This window comes from Syngnathoides biaculeatus, chromosome 9 (genome assembly GCF_019802595.1).
Source record: "Syngnathoides biaculeatus isolate LvHL_M chromosome 9, ASM1980259v1, whole genome shotgun sequence".
Lineage (NCBI taxonomy): Eukaryota > Metazoa > Chordata > Actinopteri > Syngnathiformes > Syngnathidae > Syngnathoides > Syngnathoides biaculeatus.
This window is the reverse complement of record NC_084648.1, coordinates 31,391,360-31,404,156: the sequence shown is the minus strand read 5'-3', so window position 1 is coordinate 31,404,156 and position 12,797 is coordinate 31,391,360. Positions and strand designations below refer to the sequence as shown.

At 40.2% G+C, this 12,797-nt stretch overlaps 1 protein-coding gene across 3 annotated transcripts in view; it reads left to right on the top strand.

Annotated features, from left to right (window-relative positions):
• The window catches only part of LOC133506643 (tumor suppressor candidate 3), a 142,379-nt gene that overhangs the window by 79,735 nt on the left and 49,847 nt on the right, over positions 1-12,797 (top strand). For 2 of the 3 annotated variants that reach the window (XM_061830980.1, XM_061830983.1), the window contains exons 4-6: positions 989-1,129; positions 2,995-3,135; positions 5,558-5,647. In XM_061830980.1, the coding sequence (XP_061686964.1) occupies positions 989-1,129; positions 2,995-3,135; positions 5,558-5,647 (372 nt within the window). The remainder of the gene's footprint in view (positions 1-988; positions 1,130-2,994; positions 3,136-5,557; positions 5,648-12,797) is intronic. The other variant, XM_061830982.1, reaches the window with a different exon arrangement.

Genomic DNA, 12,797 nt, shown 5'->3' with positions numbered 1-12,797 from the left:
TCAGCAAATGAAGTGTGTCAGTTAAGTGAAGTTGCTGGAGGTTCTTATGCTGTCTAGCTGACTGTTTTGCTGAGGTCCTGCTTTGGTACAACAGGTCCTGGAGGCATTGAAGGCATCAAAGCTATGATTAAATCAGAAGATTGTTGCAGCATCTTGGAGCAAAATGTGTGAAACAGTGTCTTATAAAGTATTTTTCAAGGCACAGTTCTTAGGTCGAACAAAAATCCACCCAGCAGCATAAATGTATACAGTAGTAGGAAAAGAAGAAATAAGTTTCGACCTAAATAAATATTGAAATATTTTTAAGAGGTAACAGTTTCTGTTGCTGGAAAACAGCTTAAATGCACAGTAATGGAAAATGTTTGATAGTTCCAGCAGACACATATGAGGATTCTAAAATGTTATTTTTATATTATAGTTATTTCATTTTTTTGTATTCTGAAAATTATTTTAAAAGATTTTTTTGCATATAGATGGATATAAAGCTGTTACATGCTACATGCATGGAAAAAAAATATTGGAACAATTGTCTTAATGAAAAGAAAAAGTTTTTTTTTAGAAACCTGACATTGGTCTAGAAATAACTTAAATCTGACAAAAATATATGTTTTTAATTATGAAAGCACCCTTCAAACCTGAGACATATTTTCATTCAGTTTGCTCCAAGGTGTCCCAAAATGCCTGCTGAGAGGTGCAGAAGTCTCATTGAAAGTTACAAGTTATTTGATGGCAGTGATTGCCTCATAAGGTTGTGCCACAAAATATCAAGTTAAAGGTGCCATCATTTTGTCCAGGCCTTTTCGATGAGTTTATTTTTTTTATAATTCTATTGAACCAAAATTCAAAACTCCTTTCTAGTTTTCATTGATTAATTTTCATGGTTATTTCGATTTACTTTTGTCAGTTTCAAGTGATATATGTGACCACAAATGAGTTACATTGTAAACACACAATAATTCATGATTAATTTTCTCTTTTTATTTTGTAGCTGAACATGAACAGCGCACCAACCTTTATACATTTTCCACCAAAGGGAAAGCCTAAAAGAGCAGACACATTTGACCTACAGAGGATTGGCTTTGCTTCAGAGCAACTGGCTAAGTGGATTGCAGACCGTACAGATGTCCAGGTATGTTAAACACATAGGAGGACTGTTTTTGAGTGGGGTGAAGTAGCGCAGTCTCATTAGGAAAATGACCATAGCACACTCACTTTGTTAACATGCCACCAGCCTGTAGTTGAAAAACAATTCCAAAAAGTTAACTCATTGCATTTGTATTTATAACAATAACTGCAGTATCAGAATCCGACAAAAAATTACCTCTCATTCAAGTCTGGCATGTTTTTTTTTTTTTTTAACTGTGAATTCTAACAATCTTTTCACACACATGCCACTATTTAGATTTTACATTTGACTCTGTATTGTGCAAAAGAAAACCCATTTTTCTGCCTGGTGGCAGTGAACCTTTGAAAGCAAATGACTGGCACAATAAGCCTCAGCTCCTGTTTTTTCTTGTATATTGTTCTTGTATCTAATTCGGACTCCGCACATATCAGTCAGATTTGAATATTAAGATTTTTCATGGGTGGAGGAGGGGCCCTTTGCATGTATGGATGTTAGATTTTGGAGAGGGGGAAAAGAAGATGTTCTCTGGATTGTGTGATTTGGATTCTAACATTGACAAGGTCCTTCATCCTGTCCATCACATAGACCATTTAGGTGAGATGATAGTGAGTGTCAGTTTTGGATTTGCTCCAATGGGTTAGGTAGGGTTCGAGAGATTCCAAGTGCTACTTCATCTTATTTATCCAGTTGTTTGGGTGACACTGGTAACTCCATCTTCACCTTGTGTCGTTTTATCTAATTTCTCTTAATGTTTAGTTACAGTTTGAGACTCATGCTCCATTTGTTCTTCATCTGTGTCAAAAGGCCAATGTTTTTCTTTCATGCTGCTGATTGACATACACTGCCAAAAATGTTGGTAGCCGATAACTTAACCCCTTGTTTATTGAGACAGAAACTGTCTGGATTGTAAAATTGTCTACACTCCCAAAAAATGTAGAAATTCTAAATGAAGCTCATGGATACCAAAGTACACCCTTTTTAAAGCCGCATATAACTGTAAAAGTCTGCTGGAACTCGTCTCCACATCATAACAATGGAAGAGGTGTAAACCTCAGCATCCAAACATTACTCTTTTGTTAGCGCAATGAAATCTCCTCTTAGTACGTTTACCAAGTTAGGGATGTAAGTGGTTACAAACTTGAAGCAACAAAACAAAGCAAACGGAATAAAGGATATTACCTAAAATATTAAGTCTTGATCATATTTACTTTTTAATTGCTTGTTTAGAAATAGTGTTCTAATGAGATATATATACACACATATATATATTGTTTTGCTTTGACTTACAAGCCCAAAATTGAGTTCTGTATGGTAGCAATTAACGCAGTTCAACTTACTTCACAATAAGCAGCAGTTTGCCAAACATTGAAAAAGTCATCAAAGAGACTTCAATCTGTTTGATGATACTCCCTCCTGAAATCCATTGTCTAACCAAACATGAGACAGTCTTTTATGCTGTGTATTTTAACCAATCACATACTCCCCAAGAGGGTTTGCGTCAGGAAGGGCATCTGGCGACCCCTAACGGGACAAGCTGAAAGAAACTTACTTACTTACTTAGATACTTTATCCTTCTGTTTAAAAAAAAAATGATTTAGCATAATGCTAACAAAGAGTATGAAACATCAATGAGATGCTTACATTTAGCATCAATAGTTGCAGTTTAAGTAGCAACAAATGTTTGAACTCAAATGGTGGTACAAACCCATGCACTCAGATAAGATGATAATCGCAGCATGACAAGGTTTCCCTAAAATGACTGACTGTCAAAGTTGGATGACCACTGGAACCTGGGTGCAATGCTCCAAATATTTTGAGTCTTGAGAAATGTATGTTGTGAAACCATTTCCTTATGTCCATCTCTCTAGATCCGTGTCTTCCGTCCACCTAATTATTCAGGGACCATTGCTTTGGCTCTGTTGGTGTCTCTTGTCGGAGGTCTACTGTACTTGAGAAGAAACAACTTGGAATTTATATACAACAAGACTGGATGGGCCATGGCTGCACTGGTATAGACTAAAACACTCACTCTCTTAAAATGAATTAAATAGTTCATCAAATACTGTTTATAATGCTCTCTTTCTCTCTGTGTTTCTCTCTCTCTCTGTCTCTATGTATATACATATGAATTTCTTGTGAATAATGCGCAAATATTTAAAAAAGTCTATCGATTACTTTGGTATAATTGGATAAAAAAGAAAATAACATTGTATCATTGTATAAGGGAGCCTAAGGGTGGTGAAAAAGGTGTACACTTATATATGTGCTGTCTAATGTTACACATTTATGTATATTAAAGTAATGTACGCTGCCAATCTGAGATTCCTGTTTTTCTCGCAGCAGTTTGCCATGTAATCATTGTTAGCTACTGCTACTAAACAGCAGAAATGGATACCTGTGTGTTATGTTTTAACTTCAGCAAAGATAGAAAATATAGACTAAAAGAACCAGTTAGAGAGGCACTTTTAAAAGAAAAATAGTCACTGCTGTTGAAGACGTGGGAAACCACAAAGCAGTACGGCAGCTCAAAATGGGTGAAATGAAGGTGAGATTGTAGAGGAAAATGAATCACAAAATCTTCCGCTGATAAGCACATGTAAGAGCTTGGGGACCTGTGAAAGTCACACAGTTTCCAGTGATGGAGGAAGAGCTGACAGAGATTGTACCTGAACAGAGGACAACTGGTTGCCCAATCAACACTGTTGAACTTTGTCTCAAAGCTCTGACAATAATGAGGAATGATGAGGAATACTGTAAAGATAACCAAGACATCGGCTATCAGCGAATTGATCCTACTTATTTATGAGGAGGCACAATGTCTCTGTTTGGTGCAGAACAACAATTGCACATCTTTCAGCCGATTATGAGGATAAACTGACAAAATATCAGGAGTTCATCATTCGGCTGAGAAAGCACCGAGAGTACAAATTGGGTTTATAGAAAATGCCGATCAAACACCCCTCACTTTTGATTTGCCAACCACTCATACAATCGATCAGAAAGGTGGGAGAAAACAGTGAAGATAAAGCACTGGGAATGAGAAAAACAAACTTTACTCTAATGATGGACATATTGGAGATGGGAATAAGATGAATCCATACATAATCTTAAAAAAAACTATCTTCCCTAGACTGTCCAAAGAGCATCATAGTGACATGGCACTCAAAAGGATGGATGATTGAGGTGCTTAGCAATGACTGGTGGAACCACAAGCAATTTTCTAGCAAATGCTGATCCCGGATCCCTTTCGTTGGCATCGCATGCCAGCCATCAAACAAATCCCAAAAGAAAATAAAACTGATATGTTAATCATTCTTGTGGTCATGACTGTGCAGTTGGAGGTAATGGACATATGCGATCGCCGTTTTAAAAACTACATCCGGAAGAAATTGAATGAGTGGATGACTTCGGGGACTCATATGTTCACTGCAGGTGCCAATGTAAGGAAACCTGAACCGGTCAAAATAAAAGAATGGATAAAAGAGACCTGGGATGCACTTTCCCTGAAATAGATTCAAGGGGATTAAAAAAATATTGCCTCACAAATGCCATGGATGGCACAGAGGATAACATTCTGCGGGAGGTGGATGAGACCGGTGCTCATAATAAAATCCAGAGGGCACCGGAGCAAGAGATACTGGACCAAGTTATCAATGATAAATTCTACATTGATGAATCAATGGAGCTGCAATGGATTGTCTTTTTCAGCATGGAGACGTGTCAGATGCTTCTTTTGAAGGTTTTACCCAGGATGTGTAATGTAGTAGAAAGACTGCACTATGCACAAATGTTTTTTGCAGAAAGGTTTCTTATGTTAATCTATTATATTGTTTATTGAATATGTAAGACTATAATGCATGTTCTAAACAAGACTAATAAAATGTTATACAATCATTGAGCATTTCTTTTTGTTGGTTGAGGTATTGATTCTGTTCTGACAATCGACCGACCAATAGATATATCCCCCTCATGTATAAACACACACCCACACGTTTTATTTTATTTTTTTTTACCAGTACAAAAGCACATGCACAAACTTCATTATTACCAGGTCTTATAATGTATTGTGATACTGGCAATTGTTAGAAAAACGTACCAGAATAAAAGTACAAACTTACCAGAATAAAAATGCAGATACCATAATTCGTAATGCTTTGAGCATATGGACACCAGCAAATCAATTATGCTCATTTTCATATTTACAGAGGAAGAAGGGTTTTCCACAATTTTTAGGTCAATTTTTAGGGTGTGCATTATACTACAAGGGTCCATTATTCACAAGAAATTATGGTGTGTGTGTCTATATATATATATTTATATATATATATTTATATATATTTATATATAGACACACAAATGTGTGTTTGTGTGTATTATGTGTAAATTATGTATTTTCTTCTCTCCCCCACCTTTACTCCCACCTTGACTCAGTGTGTTGTTTTTGCGATGACTTCCGGTCAGATGTGGAATCACATAAGAGGTCCTCCCTATGCGCACAAAAACCCCCAGAATGGACAAGTGGTAAGTGTCACATTGTACGCACAAACACATTAACATACATGCATGCACCAACACACGCACAAACACATACAATCCCATCTCTATTTGTATCCCTTGTGACTACATTTTCTGTTGTTTCTGTTGTTACCTGCTTACAGGACAGTCTTAGCCTTCCCCATACGAGTGTTCTGTAGCTATGAGCAGTCAACAGGTGTTACTGCTATTGACTGTAGAGACATTTTAGAGTCATCTTCCGCCAATCCATGGGAGTTATCTTTTTTGCCATGGGCACTGCTTCTATTTTCACAGCTTATTTTTTCCTCTTTATTTTCATCGTTTTCCTGAAAAGTTAACTAATACTATAATGTGTGCATTACTTTCCAAAACCAAAGCAATTTCTTAGTTTTCAACCCATTTTATACACAAGGTAACTCAATATGCTTTAAATGATTAAAAGCATTTAGCAACAAAGAAAAAACACATCTTATCAACATTTAAAATGAAGGAAAAAAAGTCAAATTAAAACAATATAAGAAGTATACAGTATTTAAAAGTGGAAATACTCTAAAAAGGATCAGGAAAAAAATTAAGAGTTGTTTAACAGGACTAAAAAAATTACACTGAGATCACTTCTGTTGGAAACTTATTCCATTTGTGTCCAGCATAATAGCTACATGCTGGTTCACCACGTTGGGTTTGGACTTTGCACTCTACTATTTGACCCGAGTCTGTCTCAGAGCCCTACTCAGTTTATTCTCCATTAGCATTTCTTTCATGTATTCAGGACCTAAACAATTTAGTAATTTATAGACCAGTTGCAGATCTTTAAAGTTGATTCTAAAGCTGACTTGAAGCCAGTGTGAAGACTTGAATTAGCGTAATGTGCTCTGACTTCTTTGTTCTGGTAACAACCCGAGCTTCAGCATTTTGAATCAGCTGCAGCTGTTTAATGCTCTTTTGGGGGAGTTCAGTCAATTGACCATTATGGGTTGTTTTCACGTGACGTCACCCGTTGTGCCTGCCTTGGACTGCGGCCATTTTTTATCCCTAAGCTCGGTACTCATACATACGCAAAGTGGACGACATTATGTTTCTAACTGCATTTATTGAAGACGCGACCAGCACCACATCAGGCCCAGACTGACTACTAGGCTAACTGGCATACACACATCATGGGATTCAGGACTGCGACACAATGGCGCAGTATTCTGCCCTCGATCTTTTTCTATATGTGACAGACGAGGAGCAGTGGGATAGGACACTTGTCTGCTCAAGACACTTTGTAAATGGTTAGTTCAGTCTTATTTTTTATAGTTAGGTTGTTGTAGCTAACGAAAATTGCTGCAGTGTGTGCTGAGCTCCTCGTTGATATGAAAGCATATTCCACCGCCTTTCATTTTCCATGTTAGCATACAGGTAAGTGCCCATAAAAGAAAATATATATTGGCACTTACCTGTATGCTAACACGGTAAGCGAAAGGCAGTGGAATATATATTTTTTTTTAATATCGAAACAAACTCCATTTATTCCATTTTTTTTCAAAACGTAAAACCTGTATATTAGTTCACCACAAGCAAATCGAAATGTTTATTACTTGTTTAAAATTTGATGTCAAAGGCAGAAAGACAAAAGAATAAACAAATCCAGTATTTCACAAAATTCTTGAATCTTTCAACTGACTAACAAAAAAGGATCTTAACTGTAATGTTGGCCTTTTGAAAAGAGTATTGATTAAACTTGTTAGCTCGGCGACACGATCAGGACGATGGAGGTTGAAGCAAGGGAGTGTGATAGCAGCGTCTGGCACTCGTCCACAAAGCCAAGTCTTCGTGAAGCACAGAGCCCCAGAACGTCCAAAGTCTTTCATCGGAAGCGAGAGATGATGTCCCCGCTTTCAAAGGTGGACATGTATCCCAGATCACAAGCCCCTTCGTCGTGAGGCTTTGAAGGGCGCGCCGACTAGCAACTCTGGAAAAAGCTTCAGTGAATTGGCAAGTTGTCTGAAAAAAAGAAGAACGTGACACCCGTGAAACACAAAAACATAAACGGTAACAGAGAGCATTCCGGAGGCTTCCACACTGGTTGGCATTAGGTAAAGAGGTTAAATGGTGGCACGCAGTTGTGTATGGGTAATTCAGCAAAAAATGTGACGTCAGTTAAAACAACCCATCGTTATCAAGTCTACTTGAGACAAAAGCATGGATGAGCTTCTCCTGGTCTGGTTGACACCCGCAAGCCTTGACTCTGGGTATTTTCTCAAGATGGTAGAAGGCAGTTTTAGTAATTGATTTGGCTTGACTGTTTAAAATGAGGTCGGAATCTATCAGAAGACCATGGGTTTATAATTGGGATGTGTTTTTTAGAGAGTGACTAAAGCAGTATTTACTAACAGCCATTTTATTTTCTTTATTGCCAAAAACAATTATCTCTGTTTTCTTGCGGTGTAATTGAATAAAATGTTGGCTCATCCAGTCATCGGTATTAGTGTATTAGACAGTGACACAACTCCTCAACTGAACTGTAGTCATCTGGAGACACTGCTAGATATAATGGTTTGTCATGAGCATAGCTGTGATCGTCAAAATTAAATTTCTGAAGAATTTAACTCAAGGCTAGCATATACAGCCGAACAGAAAGGGTCCAAGAAGAACGTCTTCATGGAATCGATAGGTCATTGCAATTCAATATTGAATTCCAATGGTTACAAAAAAATAACTTTCTTTTTACTTTAAGGTAATTTGCAGTTTTTTTATATGCTATTGGTCATCATTTGTTTAACCAGGGTCATTAGGCCATTTTGACTGGTGATCCTGAGCGGCCACCATAAGCCAAATTCTGTCAGAACAGCTATTAACTTTATATTTTCATATCATAAGACAAGTTTAAAAAATTCGACAAATAGCCACATACATTTGCTTATACAGGCAAACTAATTCTCACATTTTTTTGTGTCATAGTAGTAGCTGGTGTCCCCGAACGGGTTCAGGCATTGTTGGCACGACAGGCACGAACTCCCTCACGGCCACACCTCCGGTCGACTATCTCAGCAATCAAGGTGTGGAACATGGTCCACTCGGACTCATTGTCCCCTTCCTCCCTTGGAACATGGGTGACGTTCTGCAAGAGGTGGGAATTTAAACTCCTTCTAACAGGGATTCTGCGAGACGTTCCCAGCACACCCTCTCAATACATTTGAGCTGGCCAAGTCGTACCAGCATCTTCCCCCACCATCGGAGCAAACTCACCACCAGATGTAATCAGTGGACAGCTCCGCCATTCTCTTCACCCGAATGTCCATGACACGTGGCTGCAAGTCTGATGACTTGATCACAAAGTCAATAATCGAACGGTGACGCAGGGTGTCCTGGTGCCAAGTGCGCATATGGACATCCTTGTTTGAACTTAGTTTTTGTTATGGACACCCCATGGTGAGCAAAGAAGCCCAATAAAAGATCGGTGGCGGGGGGCAGCGGGGTCGGGGGGTGCGCGTTCCTCCCAATCAGGGCCTTCCAGGTCTCACTGTCATTGCCCACGTGACCAGTGAAATCCCCCATCAAAGATGGAGTATGAGGCTGGAGTGCTCTCCAACATCCTCTCCAAGGACTCCAAAAAGGGTGGCTATTCTGAACTGCTGTTTGGTACACATGGGCACAAACAAAAGGTAGGACCCGTCCCCCAACCCAAAAGCAGAGGGAGGTTTCCCTCTGGTCCACTGGGGGGAACTCCAACAAACAGGCGCTGAGTCGGTGGGCAATAAGTGTACCCACACCTACTCGCTGCCTCTCACTATGGTTAACTCCAGAGTGGAAAAGTGTCCAACCCCTATCAAGAGGACTGGTACAAAAGCCTTGTGTGGAGGTAAACCCAACTATATCGAGTTGTAATTTCTCGACCTCACACACCAGCTCAGGCTTCTTCCCTAACAGAGAGCTCACATTCCACGTTCCTAGAGCCAGTTTCTGTAACCAGGAATTGGACTGACAAGGTCCTCCATCGGCCACCACCCAGCTCACACTATGCCCGACCCCAGTGGCCCCTCTGACAGGTGGTGAGTCCATGGGAAGAGTGACCCATGCTACCGAGCCCCATGGGTGCAGGCCCAGCCACCAGGTGCAAGGCTTCGAGCCCCACCTCCAGGCCAGGCTCCAGAGGGGTGACCCAGGTCTGGGCAACAGAATCCTAGATCCATTATTTGTACTCATCATAGGGGTTTATGGACCCATGCTTTGTCTGGTCCCTCACCTCGGACCTGTTTGCCATGGGTGACCCTACAAGGGGTGTGAAGCCCCAAACCATTCAGATCCTAGGATTATTGGGACACACAATCCCCTCCACCATGTTAAGGTGCATACATTAACAGTTGTGTATTATTTAATATTTTTGCCTCTATAATAATGAATAGACTTTCTGGGTCCACTACTGCAGGCAGGTCCCATTCTGTGAGTGGGCAGCCACGATTCACAGGGAATAGGGAGAGAAGCTGACCATAAATAGTGAAACTTTGCAAATAGTGGGGGTCACCCAAAAAGTGATTAGAATTGCCACTTGGAAGAGATACAGCTTTTAAATTGAAATCCGTATAAACACTAGAATCATCTTTATTTCTTGAGTTTACCGGAAACATACAAGGGATTTGTATCTGGTAGTTGAAGCCACTCTTGTGTAACATACATGATGACAACAGAAATTGACATTGCGGTGACAGTCACGGAACAATAAGGGGTGATAGTAATCTGGCAACGACAGATTATTATTATTTTTTAAATTTTGCAAAGGATGCGAAGTCCTCTAGAATTTAGAGCAGTTAGCTGATAGCGCAATAGTACAGTGCAATGATCATTGTGCAAAGGGCGCCAGGACTTCAAAAAATGTATGTAACTGTAAACATTGTAAAATAGATATTGTAATGAAAAATACATATAACATTATTCACTTCAATGTCTATACGAAAAAATAAATGTGAGCTGAGAGCGCGTCATCCATGCGCAAAGTTGCAGAAGTGTCATTCTACGATATCCAAGTCGTCGCCATATTGGCTGCATCCTCCGTCCGTGACGTCACCCAGATATTCACCAATGAAAACAAGCGGTGCACCCTAACTATGGGAGACGAACACGCCCCTTCTGACATGTGTTGGAGGACGCTTTTTTCCTCTGCTTGTTTGTTTAATTTCAGGTAGTGAGAATGTTGGTTATCCAAATAAAGGCTGGAGATGATGAACAGTTTCTTCAAAGAATTTACTTACAGAATATTCCGGGCACTTATGAGTTACAGACAATGGTGGTAGAGAGCAGATCAGAAGTGCGAAGATACAGAGAAAACACACATCCTTTACCTTGTCAGAAGGGTGGATTATGGGTGGTATCAAACCTGTGGTGTGAGATCAGAGATTTCCACTTAGACAAAGGGTTACTGTCTCAACTGGTGCTAGCTGGCAATGGATTATTACAAAGTGTCCAGTATGCAGTTCATCAAGGTTAGCCTACGTGCAGAGATGTTCTCAAGGACACATCTGGCTAGAGCTGAGGACAGGAGTAAATTATGTAGTCATGACTAAATATGGGCATAAGACCTACTTCAATCCCCCTTTCGGACTCGAAAGAGTCTGACACTTGAAATGAACAAAATTAAAGAAAGCTGCCAGCGTCGTCATCGTCCGGAGTGGGTGGTGCATCGGGCATGGGGCCTTTTCCTCTGGGATGAGTCGAGCTGGGGCGCAGTCAGCTTCCTTGTCGAATGATGTCATCAACGGGTGTCAGCCGGCACTTGAGAAGACGTGGTTTTCCGGTTGTCGTTAGGTGGAGCGATTGCTGAACCTGAGGTGGATCTGGCGGGTTGTGGAGACGAGATGTAGAACCACGTGTCCCCCTTTCCTGCAGGACATACAGCTTTGGGTGTCTGCTCCGTGACCTGAAAGGGACCTGTACACCTAGGTTCAGACTATTTATGTTTAGTTACTTTTAACCACACAGCTTCACAAGTATTCATTTTGAGGGGAGCGTCTGGTTGTGAATGTAGTGATTAACCAAATGTTTTAACACTGTGCGTGCTGTTTCAGATTTGCCAGGAAATGGCTCTGGCCATCGTGAAAAGGAATCTACTATGACTAGCAAATACCGGTAACCTGACACTGTTTTAATCATGTTAGTAAGATCCTATTGAAATCACCTGACCAGGGGCGTCCACATCCGGATCGTGGACTCCCTGGTGTGGTTTCATTGTAGGCATACTGTTATACCTACTGCAAACGCTGCAGTCCTGTAGTTCACCTTTAACAATTTGTCTCATGAAAGGATGCCACCAGCCATGGAATTGTCTCAATGTTTCATCCACACCTACATGGCATGTTCCATGTTATTAAAAATTTTTTTATTTAATTAATTCATTTCAATTGTGTCTGAGATGGAATGCACGTACCCTCTTTTCGCCATATGCCATTCTCAACTTTGACACCCCTTTTTGACTTCCACACACTTTTCTTCTGGACTTGTTTTTTCTGCTACAACTTACTGTCACCTCTTGCTGATTCTCACATTCAGACTCACTTACAGTTAGTTGGAGTGTTGGTCGGTACCCCGCAACCTTTTTGCTGCTCAATCTGCTGATTCGGTTCCTGCTGATACAAAATCATTGGTTTGAGAGTGACCTTTGCATTTAAGGACTGCAACTGCTGTCGGGAGCATTAAAGCATCTTGCAATTCGAGAATGTCGTCCTGATGTTTAATAGGTGTACCGGTTGCAGTTTGGAAATCGTTTCGCTGCCATTCTTTTAATGTGACATGAATTGTCATGTGTGCATACGCCGAATCTGTGTAAATGTTAACTGACTGTTTATTTTTATTTTTTTTTGCCAACTTGAGAGCTGCCGTTAATGCTAAAATTTCTGCTCTTTGTGCTGTCTGGGAGCCTGGAATTCTTTCTGCTTGCACTTCTTCAAAACCTGTTTCTGTGGGTTGGGTTACTGCAAATCCAGATTGTAGGCCATCGTTGCCTTTGAAGCAACATCCGTCTGTGAAAAGAATCAAGTCCGGGTTGTCAAGAGGTGTCTAGTAGAGTCCATTGCGGAGTGAGTTTTCCAGTTTTTTGCACACAACAATGTGGTTCTCCTCCGAGCAGACCTTCAGCCATGTTTACCCCTTTCCTGAGTAAAGCGAATATGTGGTTGTGTTA